The 23,638-nt window shown below is 27.1% G+C and overlaps 2 protein-coding genes across 2 annotated transcripts; one reads left to right on the top strand and one right to left on the bottom strand.

Moving 5' to 3' along the window:
* Nucleotides 1–16,140: 16,140 nt before the first annotated feature.
* On the bottom strand, nt 16,141–19,048 carry LOC129981513 (uncharacterized). The gene is made up of 2 exons (XM_056092371.1): nt 18,552–19,048; nt 16,141–16,912 (listed from the first exon to the last, which is right to left on the bottom strand). The coding sequence occupies exons 1-2, from the start codon at nt 18,951–18,953 to the stop codon at nt 16,304–16,306; spliced, it is 1,011 nt and encodes a 336-aa protein (XP_055948346.1). The 5' UTR covers nt 18,954–19,048; the 3' UTR covers nt 16,141–16,303.
* Nucleotides 19,049–19,317: 269 nt separating this feature from the next.
* LOC129981572 (uncharacterized) lies at nt 19,318–22,207 on the top strand. The gene is made up of 3 exons (XM_056092470.1): nt 19,318–19,570; nt 21,623–21,794; nt 21,902–22,207. The coding sequence occupies exons 1-3, from the start codon at nt 19,393–19,395 to the stop codon at nt 22,179–22,181; spliced, it is 630 nt and encodes a 209-aa protein (XP_055948445.1). The 5' UTR covers nt 19,318–19,392; the 3' UTR covers nt 22,182–22,207.
* Nucleotides 22,208–23,638: the final 1,431 nt, after the last annotated feature.

The raw sequence follows: 23,638 nt of genomic DNA, 5'->3' as shown, positions 1-23,638 counted from the left end.
TTGTCTTCCATTATCTAACTCGTTGGACTAAATTTACCATACATATACTCGTTGGACTAAATTTACCATAAATATACCATATAAAAATATTTTATATGTTTGATTAAAAGACTAAAACTGAAATGCACGAACTATAGAGAATTACAATGAAAATACTGTTCTTGATACTTGTAATTAATTTATTTTTTCCGGAATGGTTTATAGAATAAATTCTAATTAGATAAATTTTAAATTTGTTTGCATGGTTATTTTTTTATTTTGACTTTTTTTAATGTAAACGTTATTTGAAGTTAATATCGTGTATTAATAATTATTTACTATATCACCCAATCAAATACTTGGATTAAAAACATTTTTTTTAAAATTATTCTTAGTATTTCAGAACATTAGTAATAAATGTTTCATAAGCAAACCTCCGAGTTTAATTTCCAGTAATCGTTCTTGTATTCCCCCCCCCCCTAAAAAAAAAATTGTCAAATTTCTTTTAGAAAAAAATTAATATAAATGAAAAATTTAAGAGACCTCATATTCAATAAATAAATTTATTTATTATTGCATTTTTTAATTTATTAGGGATTTGTTTTACATTATATTTCCTTTTTTTATTAAGTCTGTAAAATTGTATTAGTTTTTGTTTATCTATTATCATTCCAAACTGCCCAATATCCTCGTTTTAACTATTGAAGCATAAATTCAGAGTCCATAAATAATCAAATAACTAAATGAGCGCAAAGAGACATATAGGAATAAGACAAATTATACCTGATAAAATGTTAATATTATCCTAATATTTTATAATTAATATAATTTTTTTTACAATTTATATTTAAAATAAAATGTAATATTTAACAATTTATATTTTTCTTATTTATTTACTAAATAGGAAAATAAAATGTTTTAATCGACCTTGCGGCCTAAAGGTCTATGGCATTTGCTTTAATCTGCATAGTCGGAAATCCGCCACTGTTTTATTCCTTAATACTCTCGCAGAAAAACTGTAAACCTAGGGCATGACCGTGAAACAGTCGAATGCTCAGATTTCTATCTTCAGAGCCACTAGAATCAGTGTTTTGTACTTTGAAACATAATAATAATAAAAAAAAAACTGATTATGCATTCTAGATGGCTTTGTGCTGCCCGATTGGAACCAGGATTTGGTATAGAGCTACAATTTTAGTCGCAAAATTACATATTTTAATTTTATTTATTTAAGTTGTTGCATTTCTGAGTTATTGCGTCAAAGGAACAAATCGACGAACGGTCAGTCCCTTGACGGATTTTATATATAATTGATCTTCGAAGGGGATCTATACTGAAAAACCAAATGTCCTCTATCGAAATTTATCTATTTAGCTCTTTCATTAGGTAATTATCATATTCACTTACAATCGGACGGACAGACTGACAAATTTTCTGCGAATGGATGTCATTCAAAATTTGAAATTTGTCGTTCAAAATTCTATAAATTTGACACACACACTATATACTAAATTTCGTTCGTTCAGCTCAAAACTTTTTTGAGTTGTGTTATAGGCAAATAGACAAGCACAGTTCCAAAATAAATAAATAAAAAGTGTTCTTTAAATTCAAGGAGGTTTTGAAAAGTGGGTATTAATCAAAATTTTCTGTCATTTTTTTTATGGTTATAGTAATTTTACTTTATATATTTCATAAACGAAAAAAGCAATTATCTAATACATCTAAAATTTATGAAGAAAGGGAAGCAATGATTTTCGATATGTTTCCTGCTGTTTAGAAAATGAAATTCATTCCTTTGATGAGAAAATATTGCTTCCCCTTCTTTGCGGACAAATGATAATTATTTCTGCAAGTATAATATCTGATGATATGTATCTACAGGTCAAAACTTTTGCTTTAGCAATAATGATCTACATCAAAGTGCTTTTGCATTTTATGCAAATGTTCTGAAAATCTAAAAATTGTTTTATCTTAATTATTCAGACTTTATTTGATTTGATAGTTACTGAAAGCTAAAAGGCAGAGAAATACTGCAGATAGTTAAAAATATTGATTCATAGTTAGAATGATTAATATCACATTATTAACAGCTCGTGAAGTGAAATCAATTTCAGAAAAAGTAAACATTGAGTATAACTCATTCATATTTCTCTAAGGTTGTGTTTAGAATTGTGGTAAAAAAATTAGAACACATGATCAGTAGTTAATAGTATAAGTAAAATAATTTAATATTAATTAAAGATAGTTAAAAAATAAACCATCAATATATAGAACAAAAATCTAATTATGTCTTTACAGTTATTTACAAAATTTCTGTTTCGAGAGCTTGGCGAGAAAATCAGTCGCCAATCAAGGAAGAGGAATTTGAAAAAGGGGAAGCGAGAAATACAGAGGGGGAACTGGAAGATGGGAAAATAAGATGATTTGCTGTTGTTTAAGTGTTTATATGTTGAAATGTGTTGTGTCCTTTTTTCTTACTATGTAAAATAAATAATCTCGGGATTAAAATAATCATTCTTTGTCTTCGATCACAATTAACATATTTATAACAATGTGATAAAAAATAAGAGAACCCCCCCCCATAAAAAGGAATATTTTCTTGGCGTTCATTTTGATTTAATTAAAAAAAAATCTAATCTGAAAACCTAACAAAATCATTAAAAAAATCTGTATTTCAAAATATTTTTAAATAAAAAAAAAATAATAAGTTGTGTTTTTGCTGGAGTTGTCATATTTTTTTATCATAAAATGTGGTGGAAAAAAGATCATACCTATGTGTTTAATGAAATTTTATCAATTGCCATTTTATAAAATATCATAAAACTAGCCGTCTTAGATGATAAACTTCTCCACCAAGGATATTAGTTTATATCTCATTTCATTTTTTAAATCGATGCTAATTTGGAATACAAAAAATAATAGTTCAACCTATTTGATTTCAAATTTTGATTATATTTCCTCCTTTGTCCAATTCGAATAAAAATTTTAAGTCCTATCTAAACTTCATTTTTTTCGGCGACAGGCGGAATTATTGTTCTAATTTTTCGCATTATCGAATTTTTGAAAAGATGTTAAAATAGGAAATTATTCATATTTAAAAGATGAAGGTTTGTTTTTATATTTTTATACAAATTTAGTTTTGTCTGATCTTGATAATTTTTAATATACATATTTTTCAAGAAAACAGAAAGTTCACTGTCTCTTTTTCAAAGTTCAAAAACTAATTAACATATCAGCTAATTAAAAGGTAAGCAAGTATCTAGTATTTTTCAGCTATATCTTTCAAAAATACTACCTCACATATAATGGTTTTGCACCATATTGAAATACAAAAAAACTACCATTTTAAAAGTACAAATTTCATTTCTGATACAATTACAGTACAATTTTTTTATCTAATTTTAATAATGTTTTAAAAATATAATTTGATACAAAACCTGTAACAATGTTTTTAATGATATGATGCCAAGACTATGATTATATGACGAAATATGATGAAATTCAAACTTATTTCATTGTTCCATCACACCATTCTATCACGTGCTTTTGGAAATGATAAATTCAGATAAAAAAAATCACTTATTTAAGATACTAATTCCAAAAAATGATTTTCATTTTCGTTTTATTTCTTATTATATGCACTTTTTAATTTTTACATGCAATTATTTGTAGTATAATGATTTCATTGATTTCATATTTTTCAATTTTAATAACAATCTTAAATAAACTATTCTATATCAGTAGTTTAACTACAGAAAAGTCAATAGTCTGGACAAGCAAGCTGGTTGAGAAAAGCGGCTAATTTTATGTAAATAAGAGCCATTGTGGTTATGTTTGCATGTATATTCCACATCTCCTTTCAAATAAGTGCGCCGATCGAAACCAAATTTTACCCTCTTATTCTCTAGGATAAGAAAGAAAATACAATTAACTTTTTAAAGAGCAAAGATAATTACATATTCAGTAAATTAGAAATTTAATGATCTTTCGTCATTTTTCAACAGAAACTTCGGAGCAAATTATTTTACTAAAAATATTTTAATACATCATAGTTCAATAGAATTCAAAATTTTTGATCCTAGATTCTTTTCTGTGGAATTTTTTTCTTTAATTTTTCTTAATTCTTACAAAATCTAACGCAGACGATTTTGAAATAGAGCTAATAATAAGATTCTGATTTATTCTATCGCTATTTTTTGCAATTTCTGTTTCAGATCTTTTGGATTTTGTTTATTGATTTGAAGTAGTTATTTAACGGTTCATAAATGAATTAATAGAAAGAATTTATGTACTCTTAAATTTCAGACGATTACATGTGATCATTATTTTACTAGAACCACAGCACCTTTGACTAAAAAAAGAATTGTGTGTATTATATTAATTTATACGAAATTAAATTTTACATTTAAAATATTATATATATTTTCCCGTGGTATGTTGTCTCACCAGAATGAAAAGTCAAAAAATCTTAAAATAAATGCATCCAAACGATGAGATGGAAAATTTCGTTTATCTGAAAATTACACAGATAGAACAGAAAAATACACACCTCATTTCCTGATTAATTACAAGATTAATTATTCATTATAATTACAAGATTAATTATAATTACAAGATTAATTATTAATTACAAGATAAGGATTTCAAACCATAATAAATCGAAAATAAGAACTCTGAAGTCATATTACATAAATGCATACAGTGGCTCAAAAAATTGAGAGTACACCTTACGTTTACTTGATAAATGCGACTTTCAATATAAATAACACATTAACGGGAAGTGCAAACTTGTTTTTATTTTTACACATAACAAATGGTTTAATTTAGAGTAAAAATAAAGAAAAATCAACGAAAAATTTCTAAATTGAAAATTTTCAGAAGCATTTTAAATAAACATACGCAGAATTTTGCCTCAAAAAATTGAGAATACACCAATGAAATTTTTGCAATATCACGCATAGAAACAAAGTGTCACTATTAAATTGCATGTCTTTTGGCTCTTATAATGGTCTCTAAACGTCATGGTACCGATTCGACCCATTTTTGGTGGTATCTGAAGACATTTAACCCCATTCTTCTTGCACCACTTGTTTTAAATGGGTTTTGTTTCTAATTTTGTATTTTTGAACCACTTTTTCGAGTATCCCTCTCGAATATTCAATGGCATTGATGTCAGGGTACTGTGGTGGTGTGTGTAACTGTTGTTTACAACGAAAAAGACATCATATTTTGACGTTACGTGCATTCTGTTTGAAGTCGTTGTCCTGCTGGAAAATGGAATTTCCATCTAAACCCAAATTTTTAACACTTTCCTTTAGATTGCTGCTACCATATGGTTCATCCAACTTGTTGTAGAAACTTTTCAAATCATAGGCAGAAGTGTAAGTGCTGAAACTGTGCTAAATGCCATTAAACAAGCTGGATATAAAAGTAGCATTGTTAGAGAGAAACCGTTCACCAGCTTGCAAATTCAGAAAAAGCATTTGAAGTTTGCAAAAACTCATCAATTGAAGACCAATAACCTTTGGAAGAAATCTATATTTAGTAATGAAAGAAACCTCAACATTTTTGGCAGTGGCAACCATCTTACTGTATGGAGAAAGCCTAATATTGCTTTGTATCCAAAACATTTACGTCCTACAGTGACTGATGGTGACTCCGTGATGATTTGAGGTTACATGGCTTCATTCGGGGTAGGAAATTTAATTTTTATAGATGGCATTATAAATGATACGGTTTACTTGAATATACTTCGCAGCAATCTAAAGGAAAGTGCTAAAAATTTGGGTATAAATGGAAATTTCATTTTCCAGTAAGACAACGACCCCAAACAGAATACACGTAACTTCAAAATATGGTGTCTTTTTCATTGTAAATACCAGTTACACACACCACCACAGTACCCCGACATCAATGTCATTGAATATTCGTGGGCCATACCCAAAAAAAAGGGTTCAAAGAAACAAAATTAGAAACAAAACCCATTTAAAACAAGTGGTGCAAGAAGAATGGGGTTAAATGTCTTCAGATACCACCAAAAATGGGTCGAATCGGTACCATGACGTTTAGAGACCATTATAAGAGCCAAAAGACATGCAATTTAATAGTGACACTTTGTTTCTATGCGTGATATTGCAAAAATTTCATTGGTGTATTCTCAATTTTTTGAGGCAAAATTCTGCGTATGTTTATTTAAAATGCTTCTGAAAATTTTCAATTTAGAAATTTTTCGTTGATTTTTCTTTATTTTTACTCTAAATTAAACCATTTGTTATGTGTAAAAATAAAATCATGTTTGCACTTCCCGGTAATGTGTAATTTATATTGAAAGTCGGATTTATGAAGTAAAAATAAGGTGTACTCTCAATTTTTTGAGCCACTGTATATGCTTTAGTTTTTTTCTCCTAGGTACACAGAACGTGGGCGATATAATAGCTAGTAAGTGAATAAAACAAGTTACTAAGGATTAAGAACTGAATTACAGTAAAATTAGTATTTAAAGAAAGCTCAAATAGGTGTTTAAAACAATGCTCAAAATCTTGTGGAATTATTGTTAAAAAGAATATTTTTTTGGAAATTTTTTGTGATTCCGTAAACAGATTATCACACAAAACCGAGCAATAATTCTAAAAAGAAATTTACGAGGTAATTATTAAGAAGGGAAATAATGCATGGCTATCGATTTTTTTTAATGAAATAGAAAGCATTGGTAATTAAAGACCAATCAATATTCCGATAAAGTACACCTGTTTCTTGTTGAAATAAACATTTCAAAAACAGTTTATTAACTGTTATCTGCTGAGGAAAAAACACGTAAGTTTACAAAAAAAAGTTGCATGTCTCATATTATATTAATTGTTGATTTAATATCGGAATAACCACAAAAACCGCTACCAAATGTGTTTTATTAAAATTAAAAATACATTGAAAATTTAATTAATTGGTTCAGAGAAAATTGCCATATGTTTGGCAGAAAACTATTGTATATGGTATTAATAATTTTTTATGGCTGTAGCAAGCAAAAAAAGAAAAAAAAACTATTGCTTTTGTTTATAAAAACTACATTCCAAAAATAAGCGAAAAAATAACTTTTAATTCTTAATACAGTGCTGAAACATAACTTTTTCTAAATTGATATCCATTGCATATTTTTACTTTCTCGTATACAAAGAGTCTTTTATAACTTTCGATAATCGATATACTTTGTCTTGTATTGTAATCATATTCGAACTCGAGTCTTTGTACAATCTCCACGTTTCAGATCTCCTTGAATCCGAAAGATTCATTTTTGGAATTATGTCTGTCTATGAACATGATAACTCATAAATGCTTTGAGTTAGATTAAATTTGATAAAATTTATACTTAATCTGTAGATTTCTGTGAAATTTTGAAAGAAATCTATTCCAAGGAAATCTGTTCTGTCCGAAGTGAGTACGATTACAAAAAGAAGAGAGCCAAATATATAAAATTTAGTACAGATAGCTGCTTCTAAGAGATTTAACATTTAAAGTGAAGGTACCAGTCAAACTTGAAACCAAGTCCGTCAATTAGTCGATTCACTTATCGGTCCGTACTTGACAAGCATGTAAACGCAAACTTAAATAAAATATGAAATTTGGTATACAATTTTGTTATTACAATTGTCGTTCTCTGTCAAGTTTTGATTTCAATAGGCTGGTGAAAACCATGTAAAAAACACAACACATTCGGTGTTCTGGTGCTTGTGTATTAACCACATTAATACGATGAATCGACAAGAACGCACTTTTGGCTTTTTCGCAACTGCTTTTCGTCAACATCATGCGGTTAATAACACATAATATATCACTTAGTGAGTTTTCTGGGACATCCTCTTTTGTCCGCTTCTTCACAATTCATGACATTCAATACAGTTAGCATGTTGCCATTCTTCTTGCATGAAATATCAAAAACATACTGAAATATCAAGATAGAATAAAATTCGCTCACATTCATCTTTACCGGAAGAGTACTTATTGAGTATTAAAGTGGCAGCTGATCCATAATTGCGTTATACATTAATAATACATTATAATTCCTCATTAAATTTAGTGACAAAACAAAGACCTTGTATTTCAATATCATCTCAAAATATTTAGACCTAAGAAAATACCTCATTCCCCCCCCTCCTAAATATTTTTTTTACTATATTTTTTTTAAGTCATCCATTGAAAGATCCAACCACCATCATTTACGCCGCCTTCCTGGCCTACGAGTGGAGCATCTTCCTGGTGAACTAGACGTCTCAGTTCGAGTCCTGGCTCGGGCATGGTTGTTCTTCACCCTGTTCACCCCCCCCCCTTCTATCTGTAAGGAGTGTGAAAGGGCTCCCCTGTAAAAAGGGGCTGTGCAAGCGAGTGTGTGAGTGTCATCTTAATATGAGCTAGAAGTCAGGTTTCTTCCTTCGGGTGCTCAGACGACTTTACCCTCAGAAGCTACTGCACCCCTCTTTCCGTTATAACATGCACACGACATCATCACCATTATTTATTCCTTTGGTTCATTTCATTGGAGGTTTGTAGCTTCAAATGTGACATTGATTTACCGTTTCGAAATCCACCGAAAAACAATTTTAAAAAAGATAAAAAATATTTTTACGGAAGCTTGTCTATCTTATCTTATGTCTTATCTTACTGCTGGAGTATTCGACGCAATAAATTTTAATGTTGCAGCAAAATCTAAGTGGAGAAACGGGGAATTCCCTCCGTAGAAAGGGGATTTCCCGTTTTTTGAGGAACATTGATAATATTATCAAAAGTTTATGTTCCACCCCTTACTTTACCTATGTAAAAGTGATAAAGTGTTTGAAGACAAAAGAAATGAAGCAAGATATAACAGAATTACCGAAACAGTATTTATTGTGAACTTCGAAAAATTTAAAGCTGTAACCATTCTAGGTATAAAAAAAGGCAGATTATAAATTTAACAATAAAAAAAATATTAATCACTATCAAATTCTAGAATATCGTCATAGTTAATAAAGTAATATTTAAAATTTACAAACAAAAATATTATTATTTCAAAATGCTATTCAACTACATTTCAATTAAGCACAAGTGTTACATATTTGTAGAGATGGAAGCAATTGTTGATAACAATGGGTAAAAAAGATATAGATGGTGCCGATTTGAGGAATGAATTAAGGAGTACGTAAATACGTAGTTCTTAACCTCCGAGCGCGAGCATCAGTCTTAAGGTGCACCATGGAATCAAAACGTTAGTGCATTTATGCAATTTTTTTTTTACTTCCTCGTATACGATGTACACAAAGTGAAAGAATTATATTCTTCGAAAATTCGATCACAAGATTTTATTGATGTTCCATGTTTCAGTTTTGAAAAACGCATTTTTGGGATTATGGCTGCCAGTACAGGCGAAAAAAATCATATTATGCTCTGGATGCAAAGCATTATTGTTATATTTAAAGGAGGAATCATGGCAATGTAAATAAAAATTACATTGCATTAAATCATTTCAGTTTTTTTTTTTTTTTTTTTTTTTAATCTTTGAAGCAAATATTTTATCTCACAAGCAATCTATAATGAAGAATTCTCATAAAAAAAGAGTTCAATTTTTCCAAAATTAATCTAGAATCAAATCGAGAATTTAATCGAGAATTTAAAAAAAAAATCCAATTCGTAGTAGAATTAATATCATAAATTTTAAATTTTAAGCTTATCATGGCTAGTTATTAAAACATGCTACAGTTTATAGAGTAGTTTACAATTGTTTGAAAACACTGATTTTAATACAAAAAAAAATAATAATTGTAATATATGCAAGCAATTTATATAATATGTGCAATTGTTATACTCTATAAAAAATTTTAGAGAATAATGGTCTCGAGCATGCAAGCACAAAATATAATTTTATTATATACATGCAAGTAAATTATTAAATTATGCAAATGTTATAATATATACTCTTGGACAGTTATTATAACGGAATTTCAATAAAAGTAAAATTGAATATCAAACAATAAAAAAAAACTATATATCTCATTTACAGATGATCAAAAACTTTTGACAGATGTCTAAAAAAAATCAATAACTAATTAAAAATTTTATCTTTTCATTTAAAAAGTAAAATGAGTCAAAATTCTAGTTTCTTTCAATCCGAATAATATCCAAAGTAAATTTTTTAAATTATATTAAGCTTTGAAATAGGAATGGAATTAATTTTTTTAAAAAAATCGTTTTGCCAAGAAAATTGAATTTAGAAGGGGGGGGGGGGTTGAAAAGAGAAAGCGCGCGCGAGAGAGAACAGATGTCTTAGGTTTAAAGTCAAAAAGGATTGAGCCTTCTGTTATCAAAAATTTAAGATAAAGGTTCCGCATGGATCGCTTATCTTAGTTTTCTTTGTTATAAACGAAACCTATCCATCCCTATCTTAAATGATAAAAACGTTATTACAAATATTTTTGAATAGCAAACTAGACATAGCCGTAGTGTGAAGCTTTCACTGAATTCACGTTAGTCTCGAAAACTTAGTACTTCGAATAGAATAAGCTTATACTAAATACATTAATAGTCTTGAAGACAGATGAAATGAAGCATATCGTCATTGTAGGTTCTGGTCCAGTCGGATCCTTCATGGCAGTATTATGCAGACAGTTAAACTTTCCAGTGACAGTGTATGAAAAACGAAAAGAATTCACGCGAAATATCAATCTGAAAATGGACAGCAACTTATTCAAAGAGACGCAACATGTGATTTCTCGTTTAGGAATTAAAAGTGATTTCTTCGAAAACTTCTACGATCACCTGCAGGCGCAGAAGAATAGGATTCTTATAAAAGAATTGGAAGAACGATTCACCACAGAAGCCAAATCCTTGGGTGCTAACTACATCCTGAAAGAAGTGAAAAGCTTCAGCGAATTGATAAGAGAACACAGAACTTCTGATCCTTTGATACTGGACTGTACAGGACGGAACAGTAGCTTAAGAAAAATAATGTTTGGTAATGACGAAAACAATGTTGTGACTACACCACTCCAAAATGCTATGTACATTAATTTCAGAGCAATTATCAAAAATGCTACATCTTTATACCAAGTGATGAAAAACGTCCGAGGGGTAAAGCTCACCGAAGTAGTAGTCAGCAAAAACAAAGACAGTGATGGTTTCACGAATGTGACAATACCGGTTTTCATTACCAGTGGATTGGCCAGTTATTTTGATAGAGACCATCCGGATATAAACCGAAATCCTTTGAATCCATTCAACTCACTAGAACCAGTATCAGATAGCATCTTTTATCCGATATCTTCCATAATTGGAAATCTTTTAGTAGATGAATGCTGTGTTGATTTGAACAGCGTTAAAATGAAAAAAATAATTATTAGTTGTGGATACGCCAAACAGAGAAGTCAATCCAATTTCATATGTCTAGGTGACGCAGCCGCCCATTTAGCATTTTTTCGATCTTTGAACTTAGGTTTGAAACATGCTTTGGAGTTGTTTATACATCTATCAAAGTTTACTAAAGATTATTTTCAAGTTATAACTCATGATGAAATAATAGGACAATTTCAAGCTAATAACCCGGCTTTAAATCCTGTTGAGGTTTATCCATCAGCAGCAAGAAATGTATACTTTGTGGTGACTAAAGTTATATGGTATGGTTGTTTTCTTTTCTGTACAACAAATCAAGAAACTTACAGACTCACTGATGTTACAGGAAAAACTAAAAAAGAGATTTACGCTTTGCTTGCAAATTACAACGAAAAGTTAATCAAATGGGACGAATCCTTGAAAGAATTTGAGGCAAAAAGAGAAGAAGACATCAAAAATGAAATTAGCAGCAATAAACTTAAAAACATAACTTTTGATTTTACGTCATTGTTTATAGGTATAAACGGAAAATCTATTTTTAAAATAAGTGAAGTGTTGAGGGCAGTAAGTGGTAAACAATCATTATATAGAAACGATTTCGATTTTCTTCTAAGATGCTTTAAAGCAAGAAGAGAAGTTCTTCGATACAATGCCGGAAAAGAAATCGATGATAACATCATTGTTTCCATTGTATATAATTTTTTGAATCAACTAGATAACAATGTATCACCAGTTCTAAATGAAATTCAAAAATTTTGCGACAACAAAAAATTTTCCAACGAGGAAAAACTTAAACTGATTGTATTTTTCATCAACAACAAATTGGCAGAATCAAAAATGAAATTGAATCTTGAATTGGTGGAAAAAACCATCAGTCTGTGGCCAAAACTTGTTGGTTTGCGATTCGACGGTTCCGAAGTGCGTTTAAACATCGTTTTGACTTTGATAAAAAATGAAATTCGAGGATGTACCCGATTGTTTGCTGATTCGAACACGACGGAAAATGTGGATTCTGAAGCTTTGGAAGTAACGAGTGGGCTAGGACTGTGCAAACATGATAGAGCAGCTTCAGAAGATAATCTTCTCCAAGACTGGTGCGTCATCGGACGTTCGCAGGATGCTCTTCGAAAAAATGGAAGGTATCGATCACACCCCAACCTAATAGTGAAAGGCGAAGAAGATGAATTGATATCCCTTTGTGATTCTGAATGGTAAAATGATGCATTATCAAAAATCATATTCCTTATGTGCAAAAGAAACACATATCAAAAATGCTTTGTATATACATATTTACATAAAATGATATTATATTATTTCTTTTCGATTTTAAGATGTGTGATAATATACCAGAAAATAACAACACCTCGATTGTCTGCGCCAACGTCATCCATTGAGAGATATGAAGAAAATACGAATATCATTGTCACACGTGAAAAGGATATATACAATCCCATTTTGTTTACAATCCCATAAGAATATATGAGAAAAGGATGAACAGTGACTTCAAAGCATATGATGTAATTAAAGATTAGCTGACATTGCACTTTTCCTTTCAGATAGATTAAAATCTCATACATGACCACAATAAGATTTGCAAGTCGAAATGCTTTCACTGACAGGCCTATATTTTATCGATCGTTACGATTTTGATGCATATTCAGAGAAAAAAAAAATCAATCGTATAAAATGATCGCTTAGAAAAATACGCTTATTTTGTAGATACTTTTAATCACCTTAAGCCATCCTTAAATAGAACAGAATTAAAATTTGAAATCTATAGACAGAGAGTTATATTTTATTATATATATATATATATATATATATATATATATTAATCCATTCACTTATGCAGAAATATATCAAGAAATTTTAAATAATTTCTTTTTTCTTATACAAATGTAACTTTTTACTTGGAAAATGGATTTATCATGTTCCCTTTGCTTATATTTATTGTTCTGTGTTACCTTGAATTGTAAATCTGGTCAAATAAAAAATATATTCAACCAATAAAATGTCAGCAGAATTAGAAGATTTTTTGGGGTTTTTTTTTTCACTTCATTATTATTTTAATAAAATAGGCTAAAGGTCCAACCCAAATCGTCCAAAGGATTTTTAATGAATACCCAGTATTAACATTAAAAAATAATTGCACAAACAATCACATTTAAATGTAAATTAAATGTATATTGAAAACAAAATTTTATTCAGAATGAAAAACGAATTATTAATGACCCTAATTGGTAATTTATTTTAATCCCTATCTGATGCTATTAAATTTAAAACTTTCTTCTTACTTTTCAAAATCTCTAAACATTTCCTCAATTCAAATAGTACCATATATCGATAGATAATTTTTAATGTTATAAAATCGATCGTTACAGATCGATGTTTTTAATGCCGCCGTTTTATATCGTAATGTTGTCAAATGCATATTTAATTTCATTCAATCTCATACTTCATTTTCAGATCTTCATTTCTTGGATATGAATAATAATGTATTTATAATACGAATAAAAATGTAATTGTAGGTAAATTACTTCGTTACACTAATTAAAATGTTAAAGTTAACTATGCACATTTAGCTTGAAAGTTATTATAATTTGAAATTTCCATATAAATCTTCTTTAAAATGCTTGCAAACTTTAAAATAAACAAGACAAAATTTATTAGATGTTTTGCCTTAAGATAAAATATGTCTCATGCCACATAGAGAATTTAAAAGGAAAGAGCAAAATGCTGAGAATAAAAAGGATTTCTACTTTTTGTAATTAAGATTCAAACTTTAAAAATTAAAAATGTTATGACAGTAAAAATATTTTGAAATTAAACTTTTGTTCAATATATAAAGCATTTCTATATGAAAACATTTATAGTACAATTAATTTTAGATAAATGAAAAATAAGACACAGGAGGTTTCTTTAAATAAATAAAATTCGAATTAGTAGAATTTTTTTTTAATTCCAAAAATATTATAAAGTAATGCTTCATTCAATAATCCTCTCCAATAAAAAAAAATAGTAACAGAAATCCTAAAAATTTATTCATTTGAGATGTTTAGTTTAAGAACAAAACCATAAAAATATCCCTTAAATTTCAAAAATATAAAATAAATTAAACAAATCATAAGAAAAATACTAGTTTTAAAATCTGTTAATAATAACTGAATTTATAATTTAATAAGCGACTGCAATAAATTTGAATTTTGCAGATTTGAAAATTTTAAACTCATTACCTTCCTCAAGTTCATTTAGAACAAATATATCATTTGAAAATTAAATAAATGGATGATATTAAGACGGATTGTTAAATTACTTTTGAGCAATGTTAAGTTGCATGCCATATACAGAATGAAATATTATTGATTTTTAGAACCAGATTTATATTACAAAATACATCAATATGCATGTATCATGTTAATATGCTTAATTGATTAAAATGTCAGATTTTAATATGATAATGTTATTAATCTAACATACTGTTTATAAAGTGACCATGTGACTTCTACAGAAAAGATTGTTGGACCTAGAGTTCTAACACAGTTAAATTTTTAATTACTAAATATCCAAAACTTCAAGGGTTTTTTTTCCCTTCTTCTTTTTCTTTTATTTAAAAATATTTATAATCACAAAGGATTTTATTTCAAAAATTAAAATAAATTTGATACATAAATGAAAATTAAATTCAATAAGCTTTTCACTTCTAAACATTTATAATAAAAGAAGTAATTCTAGTACTTTTGTAGATGTATTTTTTTAAAAAGCTATTTTATAATGTGCTATTTTTTTAGATATGTTTGTTTAGATATGTTGAGATACAGCAGAAATAAAAGCACCTTATAATTGAAGTAATTTGCAGCAAATGTTGTTTAAAAAGTAATGTAATTCAATTGTTTTAATATTTCTTTTCCCGAAAGTAATATTTTGGAAGTCACTTTTTTACAACAAAAATTTGCTTTGCAATTAATAACATTTCAAAATTAACAAATGAAAATGTAAACATTAACTGAATATCAATATGATAAGAATTCTCAAGTGTGATACTGTAATTCAACTGACCAAATAAAAATTCATTTTCAAAATATTTTTTATTTGAGACAACTTTTTTCATCCTCCAATCTTTTTTCTAACCATATTTTTACTGTCATTTTGAACTCAAACAAAGAAGTTATTACATAATGAGATGCTACAACTTTTAAAAAATCATCTCTGATTGATGTTACATTAAATTTAATTAAAAAAGATAATAATATATAGAAAGAAATGCAATAATACTACCTATTTTCTTTTCAAAAGGTCAAAGAGCTATGGTAATATGATAATACCAAGTTAATGACAAAAAATTACTGATTTAACTTTTAATCATCTTTGAGAACCAATTAATGTAATAGAAAATTCATACTACATAAATGCAGAATAATAGACAGATACAAAATTTAATGTTTCAGAATGTTTAGCAAAGTGGAAACTAAAACACGTATTAGTTAAATAATCACTACTGTTAGAATCTGCAATTTCTTTTATATATGTATGTTTGGCTAAAATGTATTTCACAAGAAGGCACATGAAGAATTATATTTTCAGAGACAAATCTTATGATAACCTAATTTTTTTTTTTTAATTCAAAAGAAAATTTACAAATATTTCATTGATTCTTTTTCAAACTGCAAACTCTCTAAAGCAACTGCTAAAATTATACTTCAAATATTGTTTTGAATTAAATTGAACAATATTCAAATTAGAAGCATATTTGTTTGGAAACATTTAAATTGATACTATTACTGCCAATGAAAAAATAAGAACATCCCCATAGAAATTAAAATGCAATTTATTATTAATCAGAAAAATTTACAGTAAGCCATACTTTATACATTTCTCAGAGGATAGAGATAAAATAAAGAATAAACCTATCTATATAAAATCTACATAACAAGATATAATAATAAAAATAAACCATACTTGGTCACACAGCTCTCTAGCGCATAAACTCTATAGGAACATTGGTATTTATTGCCGTTGATGGTAAAACAAACGATTGTAAAATAACAGGATAAGATGATAGATGTTGAATTGATTGATTTTTATCTTTTTCATTGTTTTTAATAATGAGTGACTTAGCTTGTAAACCAGAACAAGTATTCTCATTTTTCCTATCTGAACTGATTTGAGGTGTATATGAAAAAAAAGAAGGCTCTTTTAGAGACTGTGGACAAGATTGAGTTAAAATATTTTGAATTTTCTCTTTTAATTTATAGGCATCTTCCAAAGGCATTTGTTGCAATTGGGAAGCAACATAAAGTCCAAAAATTGTAAATTCACAAAGATTTGATTCCTGTGCTGATATTTTTTTAAGGCCATCTACAGTATTCAAAAAATCATTAGATAACAAGTACTTTTTCTGTATTTCTGTATGGCATATGTTATTGTTTTTAGATGTTACATCTAATTCAGATGTCTTACAGTTTGGTTGTGAAGACATTTCTAGATTTAGAGAATCTGAAAGATTTTCAGAATGATATAACTCTGAAGTACAATTGTCAGGCTCTTCATGCGTTTCAAAACTGATATTAGATATATCTTCATTCTGTAAAAAAATTTAAATGATGATGACACATTATTTTAACTCTCAAAAAATATTAACATGAAAATATGGATGCAGACAGCAAAAAATTATTAACAGCTTTAAAAATATGTGTTCAAATCATAAATAGGAAATCAATGTTATGCATTATAAAAAATTTGCTTAAGACATTGAAATTCATTATTAAATAAATTTTTCATAATTAATTTACATAAAAATAATTTATTTAGTGAGCTTAAATAAAAAAATATGAACTGTTTTTTTTTTTTTTTATTTAATTAAAAATAAAGTTTGTATTATTTTCATGAAAAAATATTCAATTTTAAGTTTAATTAATCTAATATTGTTAATAAAAAAAAACTTAAATATGAAGGTTAGTAAAAAAAATTGCTAATTAATAATGATGTTAATTATAGAATTTTTTTCAAATACCTTTTTTCAAAATGAAAGTAAGAAAACAGAAATTTTATTTTAATTATGAATATTTCTTAGCCAAATATTTTACAAAGGAGTAATTGTTCCCTTCTTTGATTAACATTTTTATAAATACAAAATGAAATATTTAGAAATCCTGATGTTTCTATGGATGCTAGGACAATATAAATTTTAAATTTATAGTTGAGTAATAAGTGCCATATGATCCAGTATTAAATTCATTGAAGTTTAAAATTGTATAAAAAATCATAATTATTTTTTTAAACACTCAACATCTTAGAAAGTCTCAGCCCAATAAAAAGAAATATGAAACATTTCAAAATTACTCACAAACTAAAAAATAAAAATTCATTTTAGTGTAACAGTAATGAAGTAAATATTCGAGTATAAGCAAAGAATTTTTTTCAAATAAAGATAACAAGCAATTTTATTAGATTTAAAAATTAAAACAAAAATTTAATATTACAAGTTTAAGATAAAAATATGCATATAAAAAATTTACTTTTTTTTTAAACATAAGAGATACATATAGTGATACAATAACAAAGCTTGTTTTCGAATGCATTGATTAATATTGAAAATTATCAATAAGTTCTGCCATGCAGCTATTAGAAATAAAATAAAAGAAATCTATCTGATTAAGCAGTAAATTTTACTTTATATATATGTGTGTGTTTGTGTGTGTGTTCTTCTCTTAATATAATGAAAGTATTTTAATAAAATTAAAAAAAATAGTTAGTAGTTAAAAAAATTTCAACAATTTTTAATTTTCTTATATTTTTTATTCATTATTTATTTATTTTTAACTCCATAAAAATAAAGAAATTTTAGAAAAATAAAAATACGTTTCTTTCTCCTTTACTTTTTTATAATTATTCAACACTTTCCGAGAATAAAAGAAGAATTTGTAATCGAGCATTACTTACATTTTTTAATGTGAAAGGATAAATTTTAATCCATTATTGGGAAAACATATCACTTTTCACAGTACTATTAATACAGTTATAATATAGTTCTTTCATTGATCTGCTTATTTTTTACCACGATAGCATTTTATTTGAAAACACATTTTATAAGAAAAAATTCTTTATTATTTTCTATCTATTCCTGATTGAAAATTACTAACATTTTCTAAAATATTTTAAGCAAATCGTTAAAGTGGCAAGCATAATATTTTAAACGACTCTAATTTCTTGATTATACTTACTTCACTAAATAAACGATTTACATTTGTATCGAAGGAATGATTTAGTAATTCATCATCTTTAGAAGAATTATGAGATTCATCTACGTCCTTTTTGACCACTATTTCTAATTCCAAAACATTGGTGACAGATTCCGGATCAGGAAATAACGATGGTACAGCACATCCTTTCAAACGCCTTCGTTTACTACACATTGGGGAAAAATCTGTTTCTTTAAAGTGTTTACTACATATTTTGGTTTTGATCTTTTCATCTAACTGAAAATCAGATGCTACTCGTGTTTTAATAGCTTTTAACCACCTGTTTCTGAAATGGTTTTTTGTAGGAAATTCATGAAATGATAATCCAGGCTCTTTATCAACACTACTGGAATTACAGTTTGGTATACAACAATAACTACGCATCTTGTAATTTAATTAAAAACTAATATCAGTCAAATTCTTTGGGTTAACCATATGTTTGCATTCACATGTTTACTTTTTTTTATGTTGATGTTCAAAGTTCAAACTCACTTCATTCGTGCTCTCGTACGCACTTATTCAGGTTTGTGCAATGATGTAAATAATTTTTATTTTCATCATCATATTTTATTTTTTTTCTTTCCCCAGCTTCAAGTTGCAATATTTTTCGATTCATCTGAAGATCTCAACTGAGAAGTAGAATGATCTGATAAATAATTAATATCTGAAAGAATTTAAAAACTACAGATTCTTTGAAATGCAGTAAATTCAAGATATTCGTTATAGAAAACTTTAACCGTATCTGTCATGTTGTTATTATTTGGTTTTTGTTTGGTCCTGTTTCACGTGTGAGTTCGTATTTGTTACTTGTTCTTTATTTAGAATGAGTGATGCAGAACAAACTTTAGATCAACCTTCAGTTGAAACTCTCCTTAAAAAACGAAAAGTGAAAAAGCCAGGAATAATCTATTTAAATTATATTCCTCGATATATGACTGTCAAAAAAGTTCAGGAATACTTCTCAGAATTTGGTGAAGTTCGTCGGTTGTTTCTAAAACCTGGTAAAAAAACAAACTTATTTGGATTTTCTGTATGGCATATGCCATATATTTTACTAAATTCTTTATAACCGTGATGAAGTACATATAAGATGTTTGAGCTTCTTGCATTGACATATGAGTAATCTGTACGGCAAATTTTTACATTGAGATCTATTATTCTATGATATTTATAAAATTATGGGTTGCAAATTCTTAAATGCATATGCTTTAAGTGACATAATAAATTAATTATCTCTTAAAATATTTTTCAACTGAATAGTAACTTATGATGTTTGTATTCATTTAATATATATATATATATAATGGAATTTTAAAATCTGATTTAAACTTAATTAATTTCCTAATTTTTATCTTAATTTAGCCCATATTAACTTCATTCTAGAATATTCTCTTATTTCCTCATCCCGTTCGACTTTTTCGATTTAATTCATTCAACAGATGATTTGTAAAAATGCTTATCTCAGTGATTCCCACACTCCGAGTGAAGGGATAAAAATTGTCAACCTAAGCAAATTCTTTTCAAAAAAACCCTATGATTCCCTTACCTAAATTGACATGTGTAAAGAAAAATCTCCATCAAAATCTTACATTATATAATCACGGGGATAAATATTTCATAAGCTTTTAAATCTTGTGTCATTCTGTGTTGATGTGCACGTTGTTCCTGCATGTATTTAAATTATGAACCTGGGATAGAATAAAAGTAAACTTAATAATTCAAAGTGTCTTCTCACTCATTGACTTCTGCTGAAAAAATTATGTTTACATATATATGTATATAACGTCTTTATCTCGTATATTATTATGTCTTTATCTCATATATAAAATTTAAACTGAAATTAACTAAAATCTCATTAAAAAAATACAATTCATCATGACTTTCTTAATTTAAAACTTATGAATTTCTAGAATATTCCAATTATATAAAATTATCAAAGGATCACTATTTAAAATTATTTTGTTTAAAATTTATGTTAACGTAATAAATCCCTTAATGTAGTTTATGAATAATCTAATAGTTAATTTTAAAATTCTAGAGATATTCATGTTATAAATTTTCATTTGATAAATAAATTAATGAAGATTATCCTTTATTATTATGATTTCACTGTTCTCCTGTATCTCATTATTCTTATTGATGATTAATCTTTTATTTCTGTTACTATTCTAGTTTTTACTTTATTTTTGAAATTTAATTGGTATTTCCTTCATTGTTATTTGTTCCTTAATGCTTGTTTTTTTTAATGCATTTTTTTCAGTTATTGTTACTTGTTTTCAATATTCAAATGCAATTTAACATACTGTAATTTTAAACCAAAATGTTTATAATAATTATTATTTATTTGATTGAGGAAAATATAAATCTTAATTTATATTTTAAAAATTATTAAAACAATGCCTGGCAATGGAATCTCAGAATTACAGAGTAGTTTCAAGTTTTAATAATCAGAAAAATGTATAAATTTAAATTTTATGTAAGTATTATTTAAGAATTTTAGTGTTGTTAGAAAATTAATTTTCTTCTGGTAGTTATTAAACAAAAATTTTCTAATTATAGTTTCAAACAATATGGATTCTTAATTGAATGATATGGATTTTCATTTAAACAATACTAACTTTTTTCATGTTCCTGCATATTTTATCACTTACATTTCTTAAAGAGAATTATATGAATAAAATTGTTTAATTGCAACATAAAAATAAGTATTGATATTGAAAATATATAATTAAAATCTTTAAATAAGTAAACTTGCATATCAATATTTTATTTATTATAAATTAGTTAATTTAATTTAGGTTAATTATAATTATTTAACTGCCATTATATGAAAGAAATAATTTATTATTGCATAGAAAATATGATTTAAGAGAATTAAATATATATAAAAATGTAAAGATGCCTTCATTAAAAACTTAGTGCCTAATGTTTTTAATGCCTTCATTAAAAACTAAATGCCTAATGTTTTTAATGCCTTCATTAAAAACTAAATGCCTAATGTTTTTAATGCCTTCATTAAAAACTAAAAATTCTGAAGCACTTTTTTTTTTCAGAACGGCCAAAGAAGAAAGGGAAGCCAAGCAAATTTTTCTCTGAAGGTTGGGTTGAGTTTACATCAAAAAAAGTTGCAAAGCGAGTGGCAGAGTGTTTAAATAACACCCAAGTGGGTGGCAAGCGACATACACCTTATTTCGATGCCCTATGGAGTATTAGATATTTACCCAAGTATATTTTCATTCAATTTTCTTATCAATTTTTTTTATCTCATTATAATTTAATATTATAGGTATAAGATTTCAAGTTTTATAAATAGCATTTATCTTTTTGTATAGATTCCAGTGGAGTCACCTACATGAACGTGAGGCTTATCAAAAAGCTGAAGCTGGACAGTTAATGAGGGCTGAAATTGCACAAGCAAAACGAGAAATCAACTTCTATTCTCGAGGTGCTGATAAACATAAACGAAGAAAAATGAACAAGACTAACAATGAAAATATAAGTGAAGCAGATAATGATATTAAGCTTCCTCAAGCAAAAGCTATAGACAATTCTTGTGAAGAAAATAAATCCAAAGATGACAGAGGAATAAATGTAATATCACAATTATTTTGAAATAAAATCATTGTATATATCAACAATTTGCTCTTTAGATGCATTTTTAAGATTTGTTTTATGTACTGCAATACATAAATCCATAGAATAATTGTAAAACTTGTAATATAAGGATGGGTATTGAATATCCCTGTTTAAAAAAAAAAAATATCTAATTATATACCAGAAAATAATTTTTATTAATATGATAATTAAGTATAAATTTCTTTTTTACATACTTTCCTGTTTTAAAATTTATGTCAGTGTTTGTTATAACTAAATTTTATAAAATGCAATTTAAAAAAGAAACACCAGTACTGCTATTAAAATTTTTATATAAACATATAGCAGAGATTATATGTATATATACATTTTTGTTTTGCTATTTAATGTAAAATCATTTGATCTATGAGGATAATTTGTGAAATTACAGCAAACCATAAATTCTATAAAGTTAATTTATGTGGTTAAACATTAAGATTACATCTTGAACATTTTAAAATGCAGAAGATACAGATCAGAATTGGCATTGCACATAATAGAAGACCATACAATAACCCTAAAAAGTTATGAATCAATTTGAAAATTAATAATACCTAATTTCCTCATTTCTTAACATACACAAGTATGAAAAGTATTCAAGGCAGATATTTAATAATTTTACAATTTAATGATAAATATATAGTATATTTATCCTATAACTATTCTGTTTAGTAAAATTTGCAATAAAAAATTGTCAAATTTATCCTGTTTAATAAATTAGGTATGTATTAGTCTATGCCTGTCCCTTCCCCCACCTTCTTTCTTTTTCCAAGTTTTATGTTTCTTAACTTTTTACATTAACTATTAATTGAATTCATCTTTAACTCTTCAAAACAGACTCCCTACATTTCATTTTGTTGTTTTGTACAGATTTGGAATTTTCCTTTGATTACTTCTAGGATGAGTAAAATGCCGTTTTTAAATTGTTGCCAAAATGACCATTATTATCAGGAGTTCTTGAAAATAAAAATCTGATTCTAAAGAGTTATTTAAAAAGTAAAGCAAATCTAATATAGACATTGACTGCTACAAAAGTATCTCTCAGAAATTTAACAGTACAAGATATAAACATTATTATTATTTTCATTTTAAATTACTGAGAAAAATTTCAATGAAACACTTAAATTGGCTTTACCATCAATTGTTTTAGGAATGATGATTGAAGTTAAAAATTGATCTTTTCATTTCTACAATTTGATTATATGACTCTTCGTAAAGGATGGTCCAAATTAAATGACAATCAAGGTAAAAGATATTCTATTAGAAAGTTACATTTACATTTTATTTGTCTGTTTTGGGAGAAAACAGGCATTTAGTGATAAATGCAGGGATGATTACTATGCAATAAGGCAGCCAAAGTACTATATCATGGGTTCTGACCTATTCTTGTTTCATTTCATTAAAAGTGGAGCTAGGATAATAATATATTAATACAT

This window comes from Argiope bruennichi, chromosome 8 (genome assembly GCF_947563725.1).
Source record: "Argiope bruennichi chromosome 8, qqArgBrue1.1, whole genome shotgun sequence".
Taxonomy (NCBI): Eukaryota; Metazoa; Arthropoda; class Arachnida; order Araneae; family Araneidae; genus Argiope; species Argiope bruennichi.
The sequence above is the reverse complement of the archived record's forward strand: the minus strand, read 5'-3'. Positions and strand labels throughout refer to the sequence as shown.

Excerpts from the sequence above, each read along its gene's own strand:
- LOC129981572 (XM_056092470.1), top strand. The coding sequence starts at position 19,393 with ATGAGTGATGCAGAACAAACTTTAGATCAACCTTCAGTTGAAACTCTC. Across the intron at positions 19,571-21,622 it reads TCGGTTGTTTCTAAAACCTG|AACGGCCAAAGAAGAAAGGG; the intron begins GTAAAAAAACAA and ends TTTTTTTTTCAG. Across the intron at positions 21,795-21,901 it reads AGTATTAGATATTTACCCAA|ATTCCAGTGGAGTCACCTAC; the intron begins GTATATTTTCAT and ends CTTTTTGTATAG.
- LOC129981513 (XM_056092371.1), bottom strand. The coding sequence starts at position 18,953 with ATGCGTAGTTATTGTTGTATACCAAACTGTAATTCCAGTAGTGTTGAT. Across the intron at positions 16,913-18,551 it reads TAAATCGTTTATTTAGTGAA|AATGAAGATATATCTAATAT; the intron begins GTAAGTATAATC and ends ATTTTTTTACAG.